We start from the raw sequence: 25,115 nt of genomic DNA on the forward strand, positions 1-25,115 counted from the left end.
ATGAAAGCACAAGTTGGAGACATTAGGGAAAACAAGTCCTTGTACCAGACGACACAAGACGTGTACGATCAGATTTCCGTGCACTGATTGCTTACATAACAAAGTCTTGATTTATTCATTATCAGACATTAGGACGGGGAAAAATTCTCTTAACTTCTGTCTCCTTTCCATCTCTCTTATAACCATCACTTGTCAAGTGACACTGTAGGTGATTGTGGCTACACTCACAGAACTTGGGACAAACGTCGTTAATAAATCCTTTTCTTTTACAACACAAACAATTTACAGTCAGAGACGAGTGTCGGCGCCGTTTAGAGGTTTACGGCAGAGCTGAAATATTTTGACTGTGAAAGAAAATTTAGGAGATATGTAAACTTAGTCCTCACTTATTTCTGTTGAGTTACTTGTATAAGAAACCTATTTCTCACTTTGCTGCTGTGTAGGGTAAGAATCACATTTTGGACTCTGAAAATAATTTGTTATTTTCTGCCTCCTCGTTTGTGGTTCTTGGGGATTTGATACGTCGACACGTTATCAAAAGATGTCATGTGGACAGAAGATTCTTTTCCAGATGGCACACTTGCCTTCTAACTTTACGAGGCTTGCTTGAGGATCACTGAGTTCGCAGTTCTTGGTTAAACTTTTCAGGTTCGCTCAGCCTTCGAATCCATTCGGAGCGTCATGGCCAAATGATGCAGTGTGTGTATTCTTTTCGATGCTAAAAATAGCAGTTGTTGCTCAAAAGTTCATGGATGATGTACTGATGATACACCGATTTATGGGATTATGGTAAGTTAGGGTTGAGACAGTGGACTTCAAAGGACTCCATCGAGTTCCAAAAAAGTGGCCGAAGTTGAGGAAAAAAGTTGTATTCGTCTTCAGGCGTCTTGGCTTGACTGGTCTGCGTTGCTGAGCTGACATAAACCCGAAGTTGAAGGTTACCGAGAGTTTCATACAGGTTAGCAGTGTCCATACAGGTGAAATTCTTACTTGGCTAAAACAAGTAAAGAAGCGTATGGTCCGGCTATGAGGGTGTGGCGCATACCGAATTCTGTTAACTTGTTACCAGGCATTAGGCTGCAAGCTTACTCTGGATAAGAATTTTCCTTTAACGCAAAAAGTAAATACTTCTTGAGTAAGCAGAATACCCCAGTTCCAATCATCCCGTCTCACCCCTTCCTTGGGATGCAATAAAGAAAGTGATCCCAAAAGGTTGGGCAAATATCCCTCGACCAAGGAACCTAATTCTGACCCAAACAGTTCTCACATTAGCCCGAAGATTTTGGGCTCATCTGAAATAGTAAGAATGTATTTCACGTCCAGTACCCAGAGTTCTCTAAAAATAAATGCCGGTGCTCTAATGAAAAGGAAAAGAAGTATAATCTATGAGGCAAAAAAGTGTTTTCATCACGTAAGAAGAAGGGATTTGTGGCGTATGATCACTTTAGTAGGTACTGCTCGTCAGGCTAGCACAGTTTGTGGAGGAACGACGTTTACTGCTGGTGATCAGATTACTCGCCACTCTCTTGACGTACCAAGACAAAAATAAAAACGTAGACACAATAAACCGAAACTCGGTTGAATCATTTTAGCCGTCGATCAGTTCATTATGGTTGTTGCCAAAACCATGGGATCACAGTTTTCACATTTTGTTGGCTGTGTGCAGAGCCCCCGCCCAATGTGTGGAGATGAAGTAAAGATTACAAAATAACTAACATTACTATGATGATTGTCATTACAGCTAGTTACAGTCTTACAACTGAAATAGCTTAATGTTATCATTATTATTATTATCATTATTATTATTACTATTATTATTATTATATCTTAGTAATGAAGAATGATAGATAATATGTCATAGATACACTTTCCAAATCAATAAACCAATTTCAATCTAAATGAAGCATTCACATATCATGAGTCGAAGACAACTGTAATCAACTATATATCTTGTTTGTTGGTGAACCCTATGTTTCAGTTTGATATATGGAAAGTGGAGAAATGTGAAGTGTTATATATGAGAATGTTAATAATAATGATAATATTAAGGGATGGTAGAGGTTTTTGAGTGTAATGATTGTGACTATGTTGATAATGACAATAGTAATGGTGACACTGATGATGGTAATGGTGTGTGTGTGTGTGTGTGTGTGTGTGTGTGTGTGTGTGTGTGTGTGCAGGAGGAGGGGTCAGAAAGAGGGAGGGTCCAGGGCGTGGTTAGGTTGAGGACTGGCATTTCTCAGGGTATATAAGAACCCAGGATCCGAACCAAGTACCATCATCCTGCTGAAAACCTCCAACCATGAAGGTTCTGGTGAGTATAAGGCTAGCTGGTGTAAGGAGACTGTGTTAAAGGGATTAGTTACCTTCGAGACATGCTCTTAATACGCTGAGTTTACGAGCCATGCAATCGTGTCAGGAAGGCTGAAATACAAGTCATGTTTGTGTTGTAGGCAAATACCAGAGGCAGCCTTGGTTATATGTTTGTTGAGTTTAAGCACAGATCAAACATGGAGAAAGAGACATGCTTAAGGGTTAGATAATCTTACAGGTAAACCAGCTTTGTGTGTTAATCAAACTCAACTGTGAGTTCCATTGTAATGCAAGCCATCGTCGAACCTAAGTGGAGTTAATGTGAACCATGAATGAAATTAAACTAAACTTGGTTATGATATATGTATATATATGTGATGTGTGTGTGTGTGTGTGTGTGTGTGTGTGTGTGTGTGTGTGTGTGTGTGTGTGTGAGTCTATCACTGAAGGGTGGGAGAACTGGTAGTAAGATTGTATTTTGGGCATGAACAATCATGAGATCTATTCAACTGATTTTGTGATGATGAGGAGATGGGTGGTGTCCAAAACGAAGACGAGGTGTAACTCGTACATGTCTTGGGAGTTTAGTTTCAGATGGATGTATTTATGGTCAAGTGGATTTTCAAAACGAGTTCAACTGGGATAGTAGTTGTAGGCTATTTGTTATCAATGTTGCTTTTAAGGAGAGGGAGAGGCGAATATATAGTAGCTTGGTCGAGTGTGAGGGAAGTGATCCTTTTATTCATACTTGTTGTCTGATGCTTGTTTTTGAAGTGGTTTGGGTGAGAGGAATCATGCTCTGTTGCAAAAGAATTGGGCTGCGTTCAAGTTAAGATGGAACTGTATCAGAGATATTTTCGTTTCGTTGTACAGAGCCGGATGTTTGGTGTTCTAGGCATCCAGTCATTGTTCAGTGTATATCTTCATTTTGTCTGTGTGTGTTTGATTTGTAGTTTTGTTACCATTACTTTTGATTATCTGGATGGCTAGGAGGTTGAACCATAGTTCAAGATGAAACGGATACACTGCTTGCAGAGGACACTGAGGGATTCATGTCCTCATCTACAGCTGCTGCCGGTAGGTGTTTTGAGAGCGTCCAATTTAATTTGGAAATGTTTTGTTGGCGTTTGTTATTTGGAAAATGGATGTCATGTGGGTACAGTACATCGTACAGTGTATACTTGGAGTATGTTGAGTGAGAGTGGCTGATCATTCATAGTTATAGGAGGATGAAGAATGGACTTCACGTCTCTGAATGTATAAGTGCTCGACTGTGGAATTCCGTGTCAATCCATGCCTTCATTTCGTGCGAGCCTGTGTTTATGTAATGTAGTAGAGTGTTTGTTGCATGTATACTGTTAGAATGATTTGATGTAATTGAATATATATATATATATATATATATATATATATATATATATATATATATATATATATATATATATATATATAGAGAGAGAGAGAGAGAGAGATAGATAGATAGATAGATAGATAGAGAGATGAATAGATGTATATAATGATAACGAAATTCATATGAATATTTCAGGTGTTGTTCGCGCTTGTGGCTTGTGCCGCAGCACAGTCACAGTGGTGGCCTTATTCCACCCCAGCATCAACAGTGAAGTCGGCTGACATTACTCCTAGCATCATCCCCTATGCTGGCATTCCCTGGACCCAGGGTGTCTTCCCCTACAATTACCCTATTGTGGCGGCCGCTAATCCAACTGTTCGCGCCAAACGATCCGCTGATGCTGAAGCTGATCCTCAGATCCTGTACACTTCTTCAATGAACTACCCATATGCCAGTAATGCCTGGTCCTATCATGGCTTCCCCTACAACTGGAACTATGGCATGAGGCCTCTGCTCACCGTAGCTAAGCCAGCTGAGGCACCTCGCGCCAAACGCTCCGCTGATGCTGACGCTGACGCTGATCCTTATATGTTCTACTCTTCTGCAATGACTTACCCTTATACTGGCTATCCCTGGACCTACAACAACTACCCCTACACTTGGCCCTATGCTGCTAACCCTACTCTTCGCGCAAAACGCTCCGCTGATGCTGAGCCTGAAGCTGATCCTTACATGTTCTACAATTCTCCAGCGACCTACCCCTATTCCGGTTATTCATGGGGCTACAACACCTACCCATACACATGGCCCTATGGCGTCAACCCTATTGTTTAGTCAGCCATTTGTGCTAAACGTTCCACTGATACCCAGCTGACCCATACTGTTCCTGGCGTCACCACCACTGCTCTCATCTACACAGAGGTGGGCACGAGGACTTCATCTTCTGCCTCACTAAGATGGTAGACTTGTAGCAGTTCACACGTCTCTGTTATTCTCCTGCAGTTCCTTGCTCTAATAGATCCTGAACTCTCATCAGGGGATATAGACACCAATAAAGGAATGTAGTAGAAAATCAGACTTCCCGTAGTGACTCCAGAACCTGACAGCATTGATTATGGCCATTGATGTGTCTATTTTTCCTAATTGTGTTCCTCTGTTTTTTTCTTTAGTAATGCAAAATGTTTCAATAAACAATGAAGTATGAGACTTGATTTGTTTTTACTCCAAAAATTTGCTACATTATCCATGACCCAATTTGCAGTGTTTATCTGATAAACAACATGATGACAGAAGCAAATAGTAGATATCATTTCTATCAAATATACACAAATATCTATAAAGCTGAAATTGTTGCTTAAGGTAATCATTCTTCTCTATATGTGTAAGGAAAATTCTTGAGTACTACCGTACAGAACTATTCAGAAAAGACTTGTATACCAATGTACGATCATTTGTATTACAGAGATTGTTGCTTCTTACTATGAATCTGTGAGTTCAGAGATGAGTCCTGAAAAAATCTATCTATCTATCTATCTATCTATCTATCTATATATATATATATATATATATATATATATATATATATATATATATATATATATATATATATACATATATATATATTTTTTCTTTCAAACTATTCGCCATTTCCCGCATTAGCGAGGTAGCGTTAAGAACAGAGGACTGGGCCTTTGAGGGAATACCCTCACCTGGCCCAATTCTCTGTTCCTTCTTTTGGAAAAAAAAAAAAAAAAAAAAAAAAAACGAGAGGGGAGGATCTCCAGCCCCCCGCTCCCTTCCCTTTTAGTCGCCTTCTACGACACGCAGGGAATACGTGGCAAGTACTCTTAATCCCCTATCCCCACGGATAGAGAATACATATATATATATATATATATATATATATATATATATATATATATATATATATATATATATATATATATATATATATATATTTTTTTTTTTTTTTGCTTTGTCGCTGTCTCCCGCGTTTGCGAGGTAGCGCAAGGAAACAGACGAAAGAAATGGCCCAACCCACCCCCATACACATGTATATACATAAGTCCACACACGCAAATATACATACCTACACAGCTTTCCATGGTTTACCCCAGACGCTTCACATGCCCTGTTTCAATCCACTGACAGCACGTCAACCCCGGTATACCACATTGATCCAATTCACTCTATTCCTTGCCCTCCTTTCACCTTCCTGCATGTTCAGGCCCCGATCACACAAAATCTTTTTCACTCCATCTCTCCACCTCCAATTTGGTCTCCCACTTCTCGTTCCCTCCACCTCCGACACATATATCCTCTTGGTCAATCTTTCCTCACTCATTCTCTCCATGTGCCCAAATCATTTCAAAACACCCTCTTCTGCTCTCTCAACCACGCTCTTTATATATATATATATATATATATATATATATATATATATATATATATATATATATATATATATATATATATATATATATATATATATATATATATATATATATATATATATGAAAGGATCACAATTTAGCGCGTGATTAAGTATATTTCTATGAGTAAACGGGATAATGAAAGAAAATGTGTTCCCAAGTGCACATTAGTGTAATAATCACATCATCAAGGGAGACACAAGAGAGAAATATATTAGTCACTTGATAAACAACGAAGAGACGTAGCTAGGACGCCATTTGGTAAACAAGTGACTGTCCAAATGGAGGTCACCTTATTTTTTCCTCGAAGATCGACATGACCCCTGGCAAAACATGCCCCAAGAAGAAGGAGGCATAACAGTCAATCCTCGAGTAGCCATTCTTCTCACACACACTGTGTGTTCAAGGAGGTATGCCATATGAACCTTTTGCTTTGTCCACTTGGAGCTGGGAGAGTATATATAACTTAACTACACTGAGTACCGTGATCTAGTACTCTACCAAGTATCTTGGATATCTCGTGTGGGCTAACATAGGACCAAACCTGGACCCGTAGTGTTAGCAGGTAATACTGGAAAGTGCTCTATCCCGTAGTCAGTACTCGGGAGTATTATAATCAAGCCTCATATTGTTCTTCATCATTTGAAACTTCTTCATAAAGCAATTCTCTCTCTCTCTCTCTCTCTCTCTCTCTCTCTCTCTCTCTCTCTCTCTCTCTCTCTCTCTCTCTCTCTCTCTCTCATACACACATCCATACCCTAGATGATATGTGAAATGCCCTTAAAAACAGCCTTAGCCTTAAAGAGAGAGAGTTAATGAGAGAGAGAGAGAGAGAGAGAGAGAGAGAGAGAGAGAGAGAGAGAGAGAGAGAGAGAGAGAGAGAGAGAGAGAGAGAGAGAGAGAGAGAGAGAGAGAGAGAGAGAGAGAGAGAGAGAGAGAGAGAGAATTATATGAATAAATAGATTTTATCAACTACAATGGAACATTATCCAGGTGAATTGGTGCTCAGATCAGGGAGAGAACGTTTTGCAGGTTACCTTCCCCAGCATATCGCAGTTATGCATTTATAGAATATCACAAATGGAAGGATGTCATCATTGTAGGCTCTCAATCGCCTGCCCCAGTCAGGACTCATCTCTGAACTCACAGATTCATAGTAAGAAGCAACAATCTCTGTAACACAAATGATCGTACATTGGTATACAAGTCTTTTCTGAATAGTTCTGTACGGTAGTACTCAAGAATTTTCCTTACACATATAGAGAAGAATGATTACCTTAAGCAACAATTTCAGCTTTATAGATATTTGTGTAAACTTGATAGAAATGATATCTACTATTTGCTTCTGTTATCATGTTGTTTATCAGATAAACACTGCAAGTTGGGTTATGAATAATGTAGCAAATTTTTGGAGTAAAAACAAATCAAGTCTCATACTTCATTGTTTATTGAAACATTTTGCATTACTAAAGAAAAAACAGAGGAACACAATTAGGAAAAATAGGCATATCAATGGCCATAATCAATGCTGTCAGGTTCTGGAGTCACTACGGGAAGTCTGATTTTCTACTACATTCCTTTATTGGTGTCTATATCCCCTGATGAGAGTTCAGGATCTATTAGAGCAAGGAACTGCAGGAGAATAACAGAGACGTGTGAACTGCTACAAGTCTACCATCTTAGTGAGGCAGAAGATGAAGTCCTCGTGCCCACCTCTGTGTAGATGAGAGCAGTGGTGGTGACGCCAGGAACAGTATGGGTCAGCTGGGTATCAGTGGAACGTTTAGCACAAATGGCTGACTAAACAATAGGGTTGACGCCATAGGGCCATGTGTATGGGTAGGTGTTGTAGCCCCAGGAATAACCGGAATAGGGGTAGGTCGCTGGAGAATTGTAGAACATGTAAGGATCAGCTTCAGGCTCAGCATCAGCGGAGCGTTTTGCGCGAAGAGTAGGGTTAGCAGCATAGGGCCAAGTGTAGGGGTAGTTGTTGTAGGTCCAGGGATAGCCAGTATAAGGGTAAGTCATTGCAGAAGAGTAGAACATATAAGGATCAGCGTCAGCGTCAGCGTCAGCATCAGCGGAGCGTTTGGCGCGAGGTGCCTCAGCTGGCTTAGCTACGGTGAGCAGAGGCCTCATGCCATAGTTCCAGTTGTAGGGGAAGCCATGATAGGACCAGGCATTACTGGCATATGGGTAGTTCATTGAAGAAGTGTACAGGATCTGAGGATCAGCTTCAGCATCAGCGGATCGTTTGGCGCGAACAGTTGGATTAGCGGCCGCCACAATAGGGTAATTGTAGGGGAAGACACCCTGGGTCCAGGGAATGCCAGCATAGGGGATGATGCTAGGAGTAATGTCAGCCGACTTCACTGTTGATGCTGGGGTGGAATAAGGCCACCACTGTGACTGTGCTGCGGCACAAGCCACAAGCGCGAACAACACCTGAAATATATAATTTTCATTATCATATATATAGCAAGAGGTAACAGTGATGCGCATGATCTAGTACATGCAGATAACCACGAGGAATATGAAACACGATAAGTGCCAAAATGCACTTTTGTGTAACGATCACATCATTCTTATATCTTCCCTCACGACGTGATCATGACACGAAAGTGCACTTGGGAACTTATCGCGTTTCATTTTCCTAGTAATTATACATACATATATATACATATATATATATATATATATATATATATATATATATATATATATATATATATATATATATATATATATATATATATATATGTGTGTGTATCTTTTCTTTCTTTTAAACTATTCGCCATTTCCCGCGTTAGCTAGGTAGCGTTAAGAACAGAGGATTAGGCCTTTTTTCGGAATATCCTCACCTGGCCCCCTCTGTTCCTTCTTTTGGAAAATTAAAAAAAAAAACGAGAGGGGAGGATTTCCAGCCCCCCGCTCCATCCCCTTTTAGTCGTCTTCTACGACAAGCAGGGAATACGTGGGAAGTATTCTTAATCCCCTATCCCCAGGGATAATGTATATATATATATATATATATATATATATATATATATATATATATATATATATATATATATATATATATATATATATATAATATATATATATATATATATATATATATATATATATATATATATAGTAGCCAAATTTGGTTCATATATATATGTGGCTCATATCTTTTTTTTTGTTCCTACACTCAATATCATCTTAGATTCGAAGACGGTTCGTATCCCACGGGAAGTCATCCCTAAGACTGATGCACACAATATACACGAAGCTGCTTTACCTGTGGAATTATGTGACCCCTAAGGCATGTTTCCTGCTCCATGTATAGTGCTACAGGCACACATAAATGAGGCTACTAACAGGACTTACTTAAAACACATACACGACTTATACTTCAGTCTTGTTGACACACTTGCATGTTTTCTGTTGACTGTCAACTCACTCCAACACAGAGTTTCCTTACACCAGCCAGCCTTGTACTCACCAGAACCTTCATGGTTGGAGGATGTCAGCCGGATGAAGATACTTGGTTCGGATCCCGAGTTCTTATATACCCTGAGACACTCGTCCACGCCACAAAATTCCGGTTACCGACCTAACCACGCCCTGGCCCCTCCCTTTTTCTGCCCCCCCCCCATCTCCTCCACACACACACACACACACACACACACACACACACACACACACACACACACAACATGACTATCATCATTATCACCAGAGACACAATCATTATAGCCTCAAGAAATTATACCATCATTATCATTACTGTTAATATTCTCATCTTCAGCACTTTGGGCCTACAAACAGATAAGATTCAATATCATTTTCAGTTGTCTTAAATCCATAATGCAATGTGTTAAGTGCTTCAGCTGAGGTGAAATTTATCGTTTAATAGAATCTATCTAAATCTTAGGTTGTGGTTGTGTAGGGAGAGAATCCGATTCTGGACTGTAAGAAAGATTTGATGTATTCTGCCGCCTTGTTTGTGGTAGTTCGGTATTGACATGTTAAGCAGATGTCACTCGTTAAGATTATGGTTTTCAAGATGGTACACTAACTTACTAACTCCACGGGTCTTGCTCGGTAATATGATATCCAAGAACTACCCTATTGTGCGCTCCCTCTCGCACGCGCGAAGTGGCGACAATACGGTAGAGGTAGCGCACACTAAGGTAGTTCTTGGATATTACTTTTCAGTTCTCTCAGGAGTTCAGCCCCCAGCAGAACAACGTAGGCAGCTGACGCAGTATGTGATTCCTCCTAGTCGCTATTTATAGCGGTTGTTCTTCAGAAGCTCGGGGACAATTTCTTTGTATGTTGTTTTCTGACAATATATTGAGATATGGGAATATAGTGAGTTAAGATTACGACAGTAGAATTCAAAGGACTCCATTAGGTTCCAAGAAGTGGTTGAGTTGAAGGGAAAAGAACAACAACAAAAAGTTGTGTTGTCCTGACTGGTTTGTGTTGCCGAGCTGACAATAAAGCTAAAGGTGAAGGTTACCGGGAGTTTCATACAGGTTAGCTGTGTCCATACAGGTGAAATTCTTACTTGGCTAAAACAGATAAAGAAGCGTATGGTCCGGCTATTAGGGTGTGGCGCGCTGAGGATTCTGTTAACTTGTTACCAGGCATTAGGCTGCAAGCTTACTCTGGATAAGAATTTTCCTTTAACGCAAAAAGTAAATACTTCTTGAGTAAGCAGAATACCCCAGTTCCAATCATCCCGTCTCACCCCTTCCTTGGGATGCAATAAAGAAAGTGATCCCAAAAGGTTGGGCAAATATCCCTCGACCAAGGAACCTAATTCTGACCCAAACAGTTCTCACATTAGCCCGAAGATTTTGGGCTCATCTGAAATAGTAAGAATGTATTTCACGTCCAGTACCCAGAGTTCTCTAAAAATAAATGCCGGTGCTCTAATGAAAAGGAAAAGAAGTATAATATACGAGGCAAAAAAGTGTTTTCATCACGTAAGAAGGAGGGATTTGTGGAGTATGATCACTTTAGTAGGTACTGCTCGTCAGGCTAGCACAGTTTGTGGAGGAACGACGTATACTGCTGGTGATCAGATTACTCGCCACTCTCTTGACGTACCAAGACAAAAATAAAAACGTAGACACAATAAACCGAAACTCGGTTGAATCATTTTAGCCGTCGATCAGTTCATTATGGTTGTTGCCAAAACCATGGGATCACAGTTTTCACATTTTGTTAGCTGTGTGCAGAGCCCCCTCCCAATGTGTGGAGATGAAGTAAAGATTACAAAATAACTAACATTACTATGATGATTGTCATTACAGCTAGTTACAGTCTTACAACTGAAATAGCTTAATGTTATCATTATTATTATTATTATTATTATTATTATTATTATTATTATTATTATATCTTAGTAATGAAAATGATAGATAATATGTCATAGATACACTTTCCAAATCAATAAACCAATTTCAATCTAAATGAAGCATTCACATATCATGAGTCGAAGACAACTGTAATCAACTATATATCTTGTTTGTTGGTGAACCCTATGTTTCTGTTTGATATATGGAAAGTGGAGAAATGTGAAGTGTTATATATGAGAATGTTAATAACAATGATAATATTAAGGGATGGTAGAGGTTTTTGAGTGTAATGATTGTGACTATGTTGATAATGACAATAGTAATGGTGACACTGATGATGGTAATGGTGTGTGTGTGTGTGTGTGTGTGTGTGTGTGTGTGTGTGTGTGTGTGTGTGTGTGTGTGTGTGTGTGTGCAGGAGGAGGGGTCAGAAAGAGGGAGGGTCCAGGGCGTGGTTAGGTTGAGGACTATGGCATTTCTCAGGGTATATAAGAACCCAGGATCCGAACCAAGTACCATCATCCTGCTGAAAACCTCCAACCATGAAGGTTCTGGTAAGTATAAGGCTAGCTGGTGTAAGGAGACTGTGTTAAAGGGATTAGTTACCTTCGAGACATGCTCTTAATACGCTGAGTTTACGAGCCATGCAATCGTGTCAGGAAGGCTGAAATACAAGTCATGCTTGTGTTGTAGGCAAATACCAGAGGCAGCCTTGGTTATATGTTTGTTGAGTTTAAGCAGAGATCAAACATGGAGAAAGAGACATGCTTAGGGGTCAGATAATCTAACAGGTAAACCAGCTTTGTGTGTTAATCAAACTCAACTGTGAGTTCCATTGTAATGCATGTAATATATAATGTAATATAATGTAATATATATATATATATATATATATATATATATATATATATATATATATATATATATATATATATATATATATATATATATATATATATTTAATGATAACGAAATTCATATGAATATTTCAGGTGTTGTTCGCACTTGTGGCTTGTGCCGCAGCACAGTCACAGTGGTGGCCTTATTCCACCCCAGCATCAACAGTGAAGTCGGCTGACATTACTCCTAGCATCATCCCCTATGCTGGCATTCCCTGGACCCAGGGTGTCTTCCCCTACAATTACCCTATTGTGGCGGCCGCTAATCCAACTGTTCGTGCCAAACGCTCCGCTGATGCTGACGCTGACGCCGATCCTTATATGTTCTACTCTTCTGCAATGACTTACCCTTATACTGGCTATCCCTGGACCTACAACAACTACCCCTACACTTGGCCCTATGCTGCTAACCCTACTCTTCGCGCAAAACGCTCCGCTGATGCTGAGCCTGAAGCTGATCCTTACATGTTCTACAATTCTCCAGCGACCTACCCCTATTCCGGTTATTCCTGGGGCTACAACACCTACCCATACACATGGCCCTATGGCGTCAACCCTATTGTTTAGTCAGCCATTTGTGCTAAACGTTCCACTGATACCCAGCTGACCCATACTGTTCCTGGCGTCACCACCACTGCTCTCATCTACACAGAGGTGGGCACGAGGACTTCATCTTCTGCCTCACTAAGATGGTAGACTTGTAGCAGTTCACACGTCTCTGCTATTCTCCTGCAGTTCCTTGCTCTAATAGATCCTGAACTCTCATCAGGGGATATAGACACCAATAAAGGAATGTAGTAGAAAATCAGACTTCCCGTAGTGACTCCAGAACCTGACAGCATTGATTATGGCTATTGATGTGTCTATTTTTCCTAATTGTGTTCCTCTGTTTTTTTCTTTAGTAATGCAAAATGTTTCAATAAACAATGAAGTATGAGACTTGATTTGTTTTTACTCCAAAAATTTGCTACATTATCCATGACCCAATTTGCAGTGTTTATCTGATAAACAACATGATGACAGAAGCAAATAGTAGATATCATTTCTATCAAATATACACAAATATCTATAAAGCTGAAATTGTTGCTTAAGGTAATCATTCTTCTCTATATGTGTAAGGAAAATTCTTGAGTACTACCGTACAGAACTATTCAGAAAAGACTTGTATACCAATGTACGATCATTTTATATTACAGAGGTTGTTGCTTCTTACTATGAATCTGTGAGTTCAGAGATGAGTGATATTTCATAAATGCATAACTGTGATATTTCTCGTGGTGCTGGAGTTAGATAACTGAGATGGCATCCCTATAGTCACTACAATGATCATAGTTTTTAAAGTGATTAGACAAGGCATTTGATTCTTGTCCTGTTCTTATACTATATTCATGTAGCTTAATTCTAACAGATAGTTCCTAACCAGTCTGCCCAAAATAAAACTTATCACAATTTCTACATGGCACTTTATATATGCATCTAGGAGAACTTTCTGGTGAGACCCTGTTTAAGATATTCTTTATAGTATTATTGTTGCTGAAGGCAACATTTACATTAAAGGATTTAAGCAAAATGGCGAAACAAAGTAAAATTATTATCAAAAGGGAGAACTAAAAGATTCTTGGTTGCAATGGGAAGTTTGAGTTCAACTTTATAAAATGATTTTTTTGCTAAGTTATTGGATTTATCAATAAAGGATCTGGGGTACTTTAACTTGGATCCAATAGAATATATTTTCTCCAACTCATCACCTATAAACTCTTTGTTTTGAGCATTATTTTTCCGCTAAATATGATCTATAATTTTGTTTCTTATTTGTTCATTCTGTGTTGGAGTACGAATAATGCAGTACAATTTGGAGTAAAAGTAAAACAATTCTATACTTGTTTATCACTGTTTATTCAAACATTCTGAATGAATGACAAAAAAAAAAAGAAATCAATACTACTATAAAAAAAAGAAACATCAATGGCCATAATCAATGCTGTCAGGTTCTGGAGTCAATACGGGAAGTCTCTAATTTTCTACTGCATTACTTCACTGGTGTCTATATCCCTGATGAGAGTTCAGGATCCATTAGAGCAGGGAACTGCAGGAGGATAACAGAGAGGTGTGAGCTGATACAAGTCTACCATCCTAGTAAGACAGAGAATGAAGTCCTTGTGCCCACGTTTAGATGGCAGAGGGCAGTGGTGTGACACCAGGAATAGCGAAGATTAGCTGGGTTTCAGTGGAATGTTTGGTATCATTGGTTAACTAAACAAGACGGTTGATGCCATAGGGCCAATTGTAGGGGAAGGTGTTGTAGGCCCAGGGATAACCAGTATAAGGGTAGGTACCTGCAGAGTAAAGCAGGAAAGGATCAGCTTCAGGCTCAGCATCAGCGGAGCGTTTCGCGCGAGTTGCTTCAGCTGGCTTAGCTACAGTGACTAGAGGCCTCATGCCATAGTGCCAGTTGTAGGGGAAAGTGTTGTAGGCCCAGGGGTAGCCAGTGTAAGGGTGACTAATTCCAGAGAGTAGAGCAGGAAAGGATCAGCTTCAGGCTCAGCATCAGCGGAGCGTTTGGCGCGAGTTTCCTCAGCTGGCTTAGCGACAGTGAGGAGAGGATTTACACCATAGGGCCAAGTCCAGGGTCCATGGTAGGCCCAGGCATTGCCAGCATAGGGATAGGACATTGAAGAAGTGTAGAGTATCTGTGGATCAGCTTCAGGGTCGGCCTCAGCGGATCGTTTGGCGCGTTCCTCAGCTGGCTTGGCGGCCGCCATCAAGGAGTAGGGGAAGAGACCATGGGTCCAGGGAAGGCCAGCATAGGGGATGATGGGGGAAGCAACGTCAGTAGACTTGACCGTCACCAGCGGAGTGGTATGAGGCCACCAATACTGAGGCTTGGCTGTGGCAAAAGCCACAAGGGCGAACAGCACCTGAAAGTATAACATTACATTTCATATCCATGTATCGCTCACATTTGTACGTTCATATCTTTTGGTCTTACGCTGATTTAAAGCTTTGAAAATTGTTTGCATTCCATTGCTGCTTACAAACAGGTAAGTCTTGCGTACAGTCAACACAGGAAGCTGGTTCGCCTACTAAACCAACTTCTCATGTTGACATGTCTCCCACTCCATGTATGGTCCATCCTGATACTAGCCTAACGCACAAGCGAGGTGCAACTCGTACTTACTTACACAGACATTACTTGCACTTCAGCCTTCCTGACACATCTGAATAGCTCGTAAACTTAGCTTGTAATAAGCATGTTTTGCTGTGATTCTTAACATTCTTACATGGTTGACTTTCTGAATTATATAAGTCTAAATTCCCTTACCCGAGTCGGCTTTATACTCACCAGAACCTTCATGGTCGGAGGTTGTCAGCAGTATGATACCTGGTACGGTTGCTCTGATCTTATATACCCTGCGACCCTCGTGCACACCAAAAATACCGTTTCCAAACCACACCCTGGCCTCTCCCACTTAATGACTCCTCCCTTGCAGCAATCACACACACACACACACACACAACATAATCACCACCAGCACCAATATAGTCATCAAAATCATTATTGTTACAGTCTGTGTTACTGAGGTTTTCATCATTAGCACTTAGTATATCTCCATCTTCTATTATATGAAATAGAAAAATTGGGGCCACTAAATGATTGGAGTCGTTCTTACCAGTAATGATGATAATGATGATAATGATAATAATAGTGATAATGATAGTGATGATAATGATAATAATGATAATGATAATGATAATAATAATGATGATGATAATAATGATAATGATGATAATAATAATGATGATTAATGATAATGATAATAATGATAATGATGATAATGATAATAATGATAATGATAATAATGATAATGATGATAATGATAATGATAATAATGATAATGATGATAATGATAATGATGATAATGATAATAATGATAATGATAATAATGATAATGATGATAATGATAATAATGATAATGATGATAATGATAATAATGATAATGATAATAATGATAATGATAATGATGATAATGATGATAATGATAATAATGATAATGATAATGATGATAATGATAATAATGATAATGATAATAATGATAATGATAATAATGATAATGATAATAATGATAATGATAATAATGATAATGATAATAATGATAATGATAATAATGATAATGATAATAATGATAATGATAATAATGATAATGATAATAATGATAATGATGATAATGATAATAATGATAATGATAATAATGATAATGATAATAATGATAATGATAATAATGATAATGATAATAATGATAATGATGATAATGATAATAATGATAATGATAATAATGATAATGATAATGATAATAATGATAATGATAATAATGATAATGATAATGATAATAATGATAATGATAATAATGATAATGATAATAATGATAATGATGATAATGATAATAATGATAATGATAATAATGATAATGATAATAATGATAATGATAATAATGATAATGATGATAATGATAATAATGATAATGATAATAATGATAATGATAATGATAATAATGATAATGATAATGATAATAATGATAATGATAATAATGATAATGATAATAATGATAATGATAATGATAATGATAATGATAATAATGATAATGATGATAATGATGATAATGATAATAATGATAATGATAATGATGATAATGATAATAATGATAATGATAATAATGATAATGATAATAATGATAATGATAATGATAATAATAATGATGATGATAATAATGATAATGATGATAATAATAATGATGATAGTAATATACTATTTCAGTGATAGCACTTTAAACGAAAATGGTTATCTTCATTATAGTAATGATATATATTCATCGATCCTAAACCTGTCATAGCCCAATTCCTTACCGTTAGCAGATATCAAAATCAACATATGGGAGTAATCTAATGGAGTCTAGTTTTATTGTGTATAATGTTGTGCTCTTGTTTTTGTGCGGGTACGTCAAGGGAGTGGCAGGTAATCTGGTCACCAGCGGTAAACGTTGTTACCCCACAAACTGTTGTAGTAGCCTGACGAACAGCACTTGTTAATGTGATCATAATCTATTGCGCTTTCCTTCTTAACTTATCAATATTCTTGGCTTATAAACGTACGTTAAGTTTGCCTCACAACCGGTAAATGTGACATGATTCTGTCTGAGGCAGCGTTACTGCTAACACTCATCGCATAACATGTTTGTGTTGTACTGTATCTTCCACCGTTACACTTCGTTATTCATGAATCCTTGGTTATTGTGATCCTTTAAACTCTTTTTGTTAAAGGTTTCTATCCCTTCTACAGAGGTGTTCCTTCTTTCAATGGGTGAGATACTATATGGCCTCTCCATCTCTCTTGTAGGTGATTCATTTATTTGCGCTTAATATACTTTTCGATTAATCCCGAGTATTACTTGCAGAAATATTTTATCAGTATGGTTCTTCTCATATAGAGGATTTTTAGATTCGATACACTTACTTTATTTCTAATTTTGACCACGCATGAATTATCATATACTTCTCTCATTTTTCAAGACTGTATAACTACAGTCCTTTTCTTATCTTTTAATTGTGAGTAGTTTAGCTATTCTATCTCCTCGATTTTATCTGTACTGTGATTTAGATTATTTTTCGCTCATCCAATTCAAATGTTTCAGTTGTCACTGTTGGCTTCAACGATGAAATATACAAATTTGATTCTTATTTATACGTTGGCAATTTTCGTCACTGGTCCTGTGTATTTCTCGTAAAGAGAGTTCTGATCATATTCATTAATCAACTCTTCATTACTTTGACACCTTTCTTTCTTTCTTTTTCCTAGTTCGTACATAGTGGATGTTGTCATTATCACATCTCTATTCATTCTGTTACTTAAATCATCCAATGTGTCTTCATTAGGTTCCAATATGTTCTGTGCAATTATCATCATATTCTTATTCATTCCGTAATTTATCATCAAATGTGTCTTCATTAGTTTCCAGTATGTTCTGTGCAATTGGGAATGATATTCAGGTCTTTCTGTAAGTTGTCTATGCTCTTTTGATTCCATTCTTTTACTGACATTGGTGGTATATACAATGCAACCAATTAAATTTTCTTTCACATCAACGGCTATATATTATCCTTATTATTATTATTATCATTATTATTTTTATTATCATTATTATTATTATTACTATTGTTATTATTATTAATATTGTTATTATTATTATTACTATTATTATTATTATTATTATTATTATTATTATTATTATTATTATTATTATTATTATTATTATTATTATTATTATTGTTATTATTATCATCATCATTATTATTATCATTATCATAATAATAGATATTATCATATCATTGTTAACAATACTCTTCCCAGTTGTACACATGATAGATTATATTCAAGAGATTTGGTTCCACTTTGAACCCATCTAACTTCAAGGAAAATGTTTTGTTTTGGTATTTATTCTAGTTAAATTCTCAGTTTAACTTCAATCAATGAATACCTTGTAATATCCAGAAAGGTTATCCATTCCTACCCTTACCTGAAGGTTCTACTGATATCTTTTTTTAATAAAGGTGTGTTTAAGTCTGTGTGTTTGTACCAGATATTATCTGCTTTGTCTCTATATGGTAGAGTGTTCATTGATCACTTGTTTTGATATTGGTTTTCGATCAATTTTTCAAAAAGATTTAATTGCATTTGCTTGCTTGATTGGCCTTAAACCTACCTTGGGTAACTTTGAGGTGAGATGAATGGCCAACTTAATTACAATATCATCTTCACTGAGAAACTTTATTACAATCCTATCTTCAATATACTACATTTTTACTACTCTCTAATTTTCTCTACATCTTTAACTTCACTATACCTTCATATCTTTGCATCAGCACCTTTACGACACGCCCCTCTTCATTATATTATCTTCACCATATCCATATGGGTTAGATCATTGGCAATTTTCACTACACCCTCACCTTTACTAGATAACATTTTCACTTTATCCTTATGATCATTATAGTCTTATCTTGAATACATCTTTATCGTTGCTCTATATCACAATCCATATTCCAATAAATAGATTTAAGGCCTCTTTGCAACGACACTCAATTTGAGATTCTATAATTATTTATATCCACGACCGCCCTGGCTCACACTGAAGCTTTGAAAGTATCAAGATCGTGTCATATTCTAGACTCGTTCCATATAACTTTTCGACTGGAAAGACTTTGTATGATGTACTACCCAACCGACACCCTCATGTGTCTCCTTCCTGTGGTTCAGCATAGGATCAAAACCGAGGCTTAGTATCAACAGGTAAAGGTTTCAGGTGCTGTGCCCCGTGGTTATTGGTCAGGGACGTTTTGATAAAGGGTCAGACTGTTCATTAGAATTTGACTCGTTTAAGAACATAATTTCTCATTTTCTGTGCTGGGAGGCAGCCATCGACTACGGAGGTACTACCAGCCCGGGTATCGGGAGCGTTAGTAACGATTACTTAGTGAGGATGTTAGCATTCTTGGCTCTCAACCGCCTGCCCCAGTCAAGGATTAACCCTAGACCTCGCAGACTCATAGGGAGAAGCAGTGACATCCATACTAAACAGGATCATACCTTGGTACACGAGTCTTTGCTGAACATTTCCACGTGGTAGCATAAGAGACTATTTTCACATCCGCTAAAGAAAAGTATTTTCCTTTTTTTACATAATTTTCAATGAAATGTATATTCTCGTTTTGTTGTTTGTTCATATTTCATGTTGTTCTGCAAACAATGCGTTACATTTAGAGTAAAAGCGAAACAAGTGTCATATTTCACTGTTTATTCATACATTTTGAATGATTGAAAATTATAAGGAATCAACATTACTGTAAGAAAGGAAACATCATTGGATATATTCACTGCAGTCAGGTTCTGGAGTCACCACCGCAATCTCAAATTTTCTACTGCATTACTTCACTGACGACTATATCCCCTGATGAGGGTTCAATAGCCATTAGGGAAGGGAAACACAGGAGAGTAACAGAGGTGTGAGCTGCTACAAGTCTACCATCGCAGTGAGGCAGAAGATGAAGTCTTCGGTTTCAGATTTAGATGGCTCAAGGCAGTGGTGTGACGCCAGGGATGGTGAAGATCAGCTGGCTATCAGTGGAACGTTTGGCTCCATTGGTTAACTAAACAAGACGGTTGATGCCGTGGGGCCAATTGTAAGGGAAGGTGTTGTAGGCCCAGGGATAACCAGTATAAGGGTAGGTACCTGCAGAGTAGAGCAGGAAAGGATCAGCTTCAGGCTCAGCATCAGCGGAGCGTTTGGCGCGACTTGCTTCAGCTGGCTTAACTGCGGTGAGTAGAGGCCTCATACCATAGGCCCAGTTGTGGGGGAAGGTATTGTAGGCCCAGGGATAACCAGTATAAGGGTAGGTACCGGCAGAGTAGAGCAGGAAAGGATCAGCTTCAGGCTCAGCATCAGCGGAGCGTTTGGCGCGAGTTGCTTCAGCTGGCTTAGCTACGGTGAGCAGAGGCCTCATTCCATAGGCCCAATTGTGGGGGAAGGTGTTGTAGGCCCAGGGATAACCAGTATAAGGGTAGGTACCGGCAGAGTAGAGCAGGAATGGATCAGCCTCAGGGTCGGCCTCAGCGGATCGTTTGGCGCGTTCCTCAGCTGGCTTGGCGGCCGCCATCATAGGGTAGGAGAAGGGGAAGAGACCATGGGTCCAGGGAAGGCCAGCATAGGGGATAATGGGGGAAGCAACGTCAGTGGACTTGACCGTCACCAGCGGAGTGGTATGAGGCCACAAATACTGAGGCTTGGCTGTGGCATAAGCCACGAGGGCGAACAGCACCTGAAAATATAATAGAAACTAATATCTATCTATATAATCTATGTATATATCTAAATCTATACCTATATATATGTATCATCTGCATATGTATATATATATATATATATATATATATATATATATATATATATATATATATATATATATATATATATATATATATATATATATATATATATATATATATATATATATATATATATATATATATATTATCCCTGGGGATAGGGGATTAAGAATACTTCCCACGTATTCCCTGCGTGTCATAGAAGGCGACTAAAAGGGGAGGGAGCGGGGGGCTGGAAATCCTCCCCTCTCGTTTTTTTTTTTTTTTTTTTTTTTTTTTTCCAAAAGAAGGAACAGAGAATTGGGCCAGGTGAGGGTATTCCCTCAAAGGCCTAGTCCTTTTATATATATATATATATATAAAGCAAAGTTCATTCATATACATGCATGTGTATGGTTCGTATTCACACCTTTTGTATACATTGAATTATGGTAAAGTTCTGAACTCAAAATTGTATCCTATTGTGGGTCATGAAAGAAGTGTGATCATATGTTAGTCTGGTGGATTGTCCGAACAGAAAGCTGGCTCGCCTGCTAAATTAAGTGATACCTACATATTTCTCCCAGTAATTGTATGATCCATACTGGAACTAGATTAACACACAAGCAAAGCTGACACTCACATTTACCTAAAACACTGACATGACTTGTATTTCGGCTTTCATGACACATTTGAATAGCTCGTAAACTTAGCTTGTAATAAGCATGTTTTGCTGTGATTCTTAACATTCTTACATGGTTGACTTTCTGAATTATATAAGTCTAAATTCCCTTACCCGAGTCGGCTTTATACTCACCAGAACCTTCATGGTCGGAGGTTGTCAGCAGTATGATACCTGGTACGGTTGCTCTGATCTTATATACCCTGCGACCCTCGTGCACACCAAAAATACCGTTTGCAAACCACACCCTGGCCTCTCCCACTTAATGACTCCTCCCTTACAGCAATCACACACACACACACACACACACACACACACACACACACAATATAATCACCACCAGCACCAGTATAGTCATCAAAATCATCATTGTTAGAGTCTATGTTACTGAGGTTTTCATCATTATCACTTAGTATATCTCCAGCTTGTATAATATGAAACAGAAAAATTGGGCGCACTGAATGACTGGAGTAATGATAATGATCATAATGATACTGATAATGATAATTATAATGATAGCAATATACTGTTTCAATGATAGCACTTTAAACGAAAATAGTTATCTTCATTATAGTAATGATATATATTCAACGATCCTAAACCTGTCATAGCCCAATTCCTTACCGTTAGCAGATATCAAAATCAACATATGGGAGTAATCTAATGGAGTCTAGTTTTATTGTGTATAATGTTGTGCTCTTGTTTTTGTGCGGGTACGTCAAGGGAGTGGCAGGTAATCTGGTCACCAGCGGTAAACGTTGTTACCCCACAAACTGTTGTAGTAGCCTGACGAACAGCACTTGTTAATGTGATCATAATCTATTGCGCTTTCCTTCTTAACTTATCAATATTCTTGGCTTATAAACGTACGTTAAGTTTGCCTCACAACCGGTAAATGTGACATGATTCTGTCTGAGGCAGCGTTACTGCTAACACTCATCGCATAACATGTTTGTGTTGTACTGTATCTTCCACCGTTACACTTCGTTATTCATGAATCCTTGGTTATTGTGATCCTTTAAACTCTTTTTGTTAAAGGTTTCTATCCCTTCTACAGAGGTGTTCCTTCTTTCAATGGGTGAGATACTATATTGCCTCTCCATCTCTCTTGTAGGTGATTCATTTATTTGCGCTTAATATACTTTTCGATTAATCCCGAGGATTACTTGCAGATCTTATCAGTATGGTTCTTCTCATATAGAGGATTCTCAAATTAGATACACTTAATTTATTTCTGATTATGACCACGCATGAATTATCATACATGTTTCTCATTTTTGCAAGACTGTATAACTACAGTCCTTTTCTTATCTTTTAATCATGAGTAACTTAGCTATTCTATCCCGTCCATTTTATCTGTAATATGATTCAGATTTTTTATTTCACTCATCAAATATAAATGTTTTAGTTGTCACTGTTGGCTTCAACGAAGAAATGTACAAATTTGATTCTTATATATAAGTTGTTAATTTTCGTAGCCGGTGTTGTGTATTTCTCGTAAAGAAAGTTCTGATCATATTAATTAATCAACTCTTCATTACTGTCTTATTGATATGACCTTTGACACCTTCCTTTCTTTTACTTTCCCAGTAAGTACATAGTGGGTTTTATTATTATCATGTTCTTATTCATTATGTAACGTAAATCGTCCAATGGGTCTTTATCAGGTTTCAATATGTTTTGTGCAATTATCATCATATTCCTATTCATTCCGTAATTTATCATCAAATGTGTCTTCATTAGGTTCCAATATGTTCCGTGCAATTATCATCATATCTTATTCATTCCGTAATCTATCATCTAATGTGTCTTCATTAGGTTCCAATATGTTCTGTGCAATTATCATCTTATTCATTCCGTAGTTTATCATCAAATGTGTCTTCATTAGTTTCCAGTATGTTCTGTGCAATTGGGAATGATATTCAGGTCTTTCTGTATGTTCTCTATCTTCTTTTGATTCCATTATTTTACTGACATTGGTGGAATATACAATGCAACCGACTGAATTTTCTTTCACATCAACGGCTATATATTATCACCATTATTATTATCATTATTATCATTATTATTATTATCATTATTGTTATTATTATTATTAGTATCATTATCATTATTATTATCATTATTAGTATTATCATTATTATTATTATCATTATTATCATTATTATTATTATTATTATTATTATTATTATTATTATTATTATTATTATTATTATTATTATCATTATCATTATCATTATTATTATCATAATCATAATTATCATTATCATCATAGACAGTGTTCCCAGTTGTACACATGACAGACCATATTCATGAGATTTGGTTCCACTTTGAACCCATCTAATTTCAAGGAAATGTTTGTTTTGGTATTTATTTTCGTTAAATTCTCAGTATAACATTAATCAATAAATGCCTTAGAAATGTCAGGAAAAGGTATCCATTCTTATCCTTACCTCAAGGTTCTACTGATATCTTACTGATAAAGGTGTGTTTAAGTCTGTGTGTTTGTACCAGATATTATCTGTTTTGTCTTTTCATGGTAGAGTGTTCATTGATCACTTGTTTTGATATTGGTTTTCGATCAATCTTTCAAAAAGATTGAATTGCATTTGCTTGCTTGCTTGGCCTTAAACCTATCTTTGATCACTTTTAGGTGAGATGAATGGCCAACTTTATTACAATATCATCTTCACTGAGAAACTTTATTACAATCCTATCTTCAATATACTACATTTTTACTACTTTCTAATTTTCTCTACATCTTTAACTTCACTATACCTTCATATCTTTTGCATCAGCACCTTTACGACATGCTCCTCTTCATTATATTATCTTCACCATATCCATATGGGTTAGGTCATTGGCAACTTTCACTACACCCTCACCTTTACTAGATAACATCTTCACTTTATCCTTAAGATCATTATAGTCTTATCTTCACTACATCTTTATCGTTGTTCTATATAACAATTCCATATTCCAATAAATAGATTTAAGGCCTCTTTGCAACGACACTCAATTTGAGATTCTATAACTATTTACATCCACGACCGCCCTGGCTCACATTGAAGCTTTGAAAGTATCAAGATCTTGTCATATTCTAGACTTGTACCATATAACTTTTCGACTGGAAAGACTATGTATGCTGTACTACCCAACCGACATCC

General features: G+C 37.4%; 4 protein-coding genes across 4 annotated transcripts; 2 read left to right on the top strand and 2 right to left on the bottom strand.

The window, feature by feature from the left end:
- Nucleotides 1–2,204: 2,204 nt before the first annotated feature.
- On the top strand, nt 2,205–4,868 carry LOC139755840 (uncharacterized). The gene is made up of 2 exons (XM_071674450.1): nt 2,205–2,314; nt 3,860–4,868. The coding sequence occupies exons 1-2, from the start codon at nt 2,303–2,305 to the stop codon at nt 4,496–4,498; spliced, it is 651 nt and encodes a 216-aa protein (XP_071530551.1). The 5' UTR covers nt 2,205–2,302; the 3' UTR covers nt 4,499–4,868.
- Nucleotides 4,869–7,527: 2,659 nt separating this feature from the next.
- LOC139756169 (uncharacterized) lies at nt 7,528–15,824 on the bottom strand. Its single transcript, XM_071675357.1, has 3 exons — nt 15,696–15,824; nt 14,791–15,270; nt 7,528–8,541 (listed from the first exon to the last, which is right to left on the bottom strand). Exons 1-3 carry the CDS (start codon nt 15,705–15,707, stop codon nt 7,897–7,899), a joined length of 1,137 nt encoding a protein of 378 aa, XP_071531458.1. The 5' UTR covers nt 15,708–15,824; the 3' UTR covers nt 7,528–7,896.
- LOC139755841 (uncharacterized) lies at nt 11,926–13,289 on the top strand. Its single transcript, XM_071674452.1, has 2 exons — nt 11,926–12,007; nt 12,446–13,289. Exons 1-2 carry the CDS (start codon nt 11,996–11,998, stop codon nt 12,917–12,919), a joined length of 486 nt encoding a protein of 161 aa, XP_071530553.1. The 5' UTR covers nt 11,926–11,995; the 3' UTR covers nt 12,920–13,289.
- Nucleotides 15,825–20,184: 4,360 nt separating the features above from the next.
- On the bottom strand, nt 20,185–22,204 carry LOC139755842 (uncharacterized). The gene is made up of 2 exons (XM_071674453.1): nt 22,084–22,204; nt 20,185–21,220 (listed from the first exon to the last, which is right to left on the bottom strand). The coding sequence occupies exons 1-2, from the start codon at nt 22,093–22,095 to the stop codon at nt 20,552–20,554; spliced, it is 681 nt and encodes a 226-aa protein (XP_071530554.1). The 5' UTR covers nt 22,096–22,204; the 3' UTR covers nt 20,185–20,551.
- Between the last annotated feature and the right edge of the window lie 2,911 nt (nt 22,205–25,115).

This window comes from Panulirus ornatus, chromosome 20 (genome assembly GCF_036320965.1).
Source record: "Panulirus ornatus isolate Po-2019 chromosome 20, ASM3632096v1, whole genome shotgun sequence".
Lineage (NCBI taxonomy): Eukaryota > Metazoa > Arthropoda > Malacostraca > Decapoda > Palinuridae > Panulirus > Panulirus ornatus.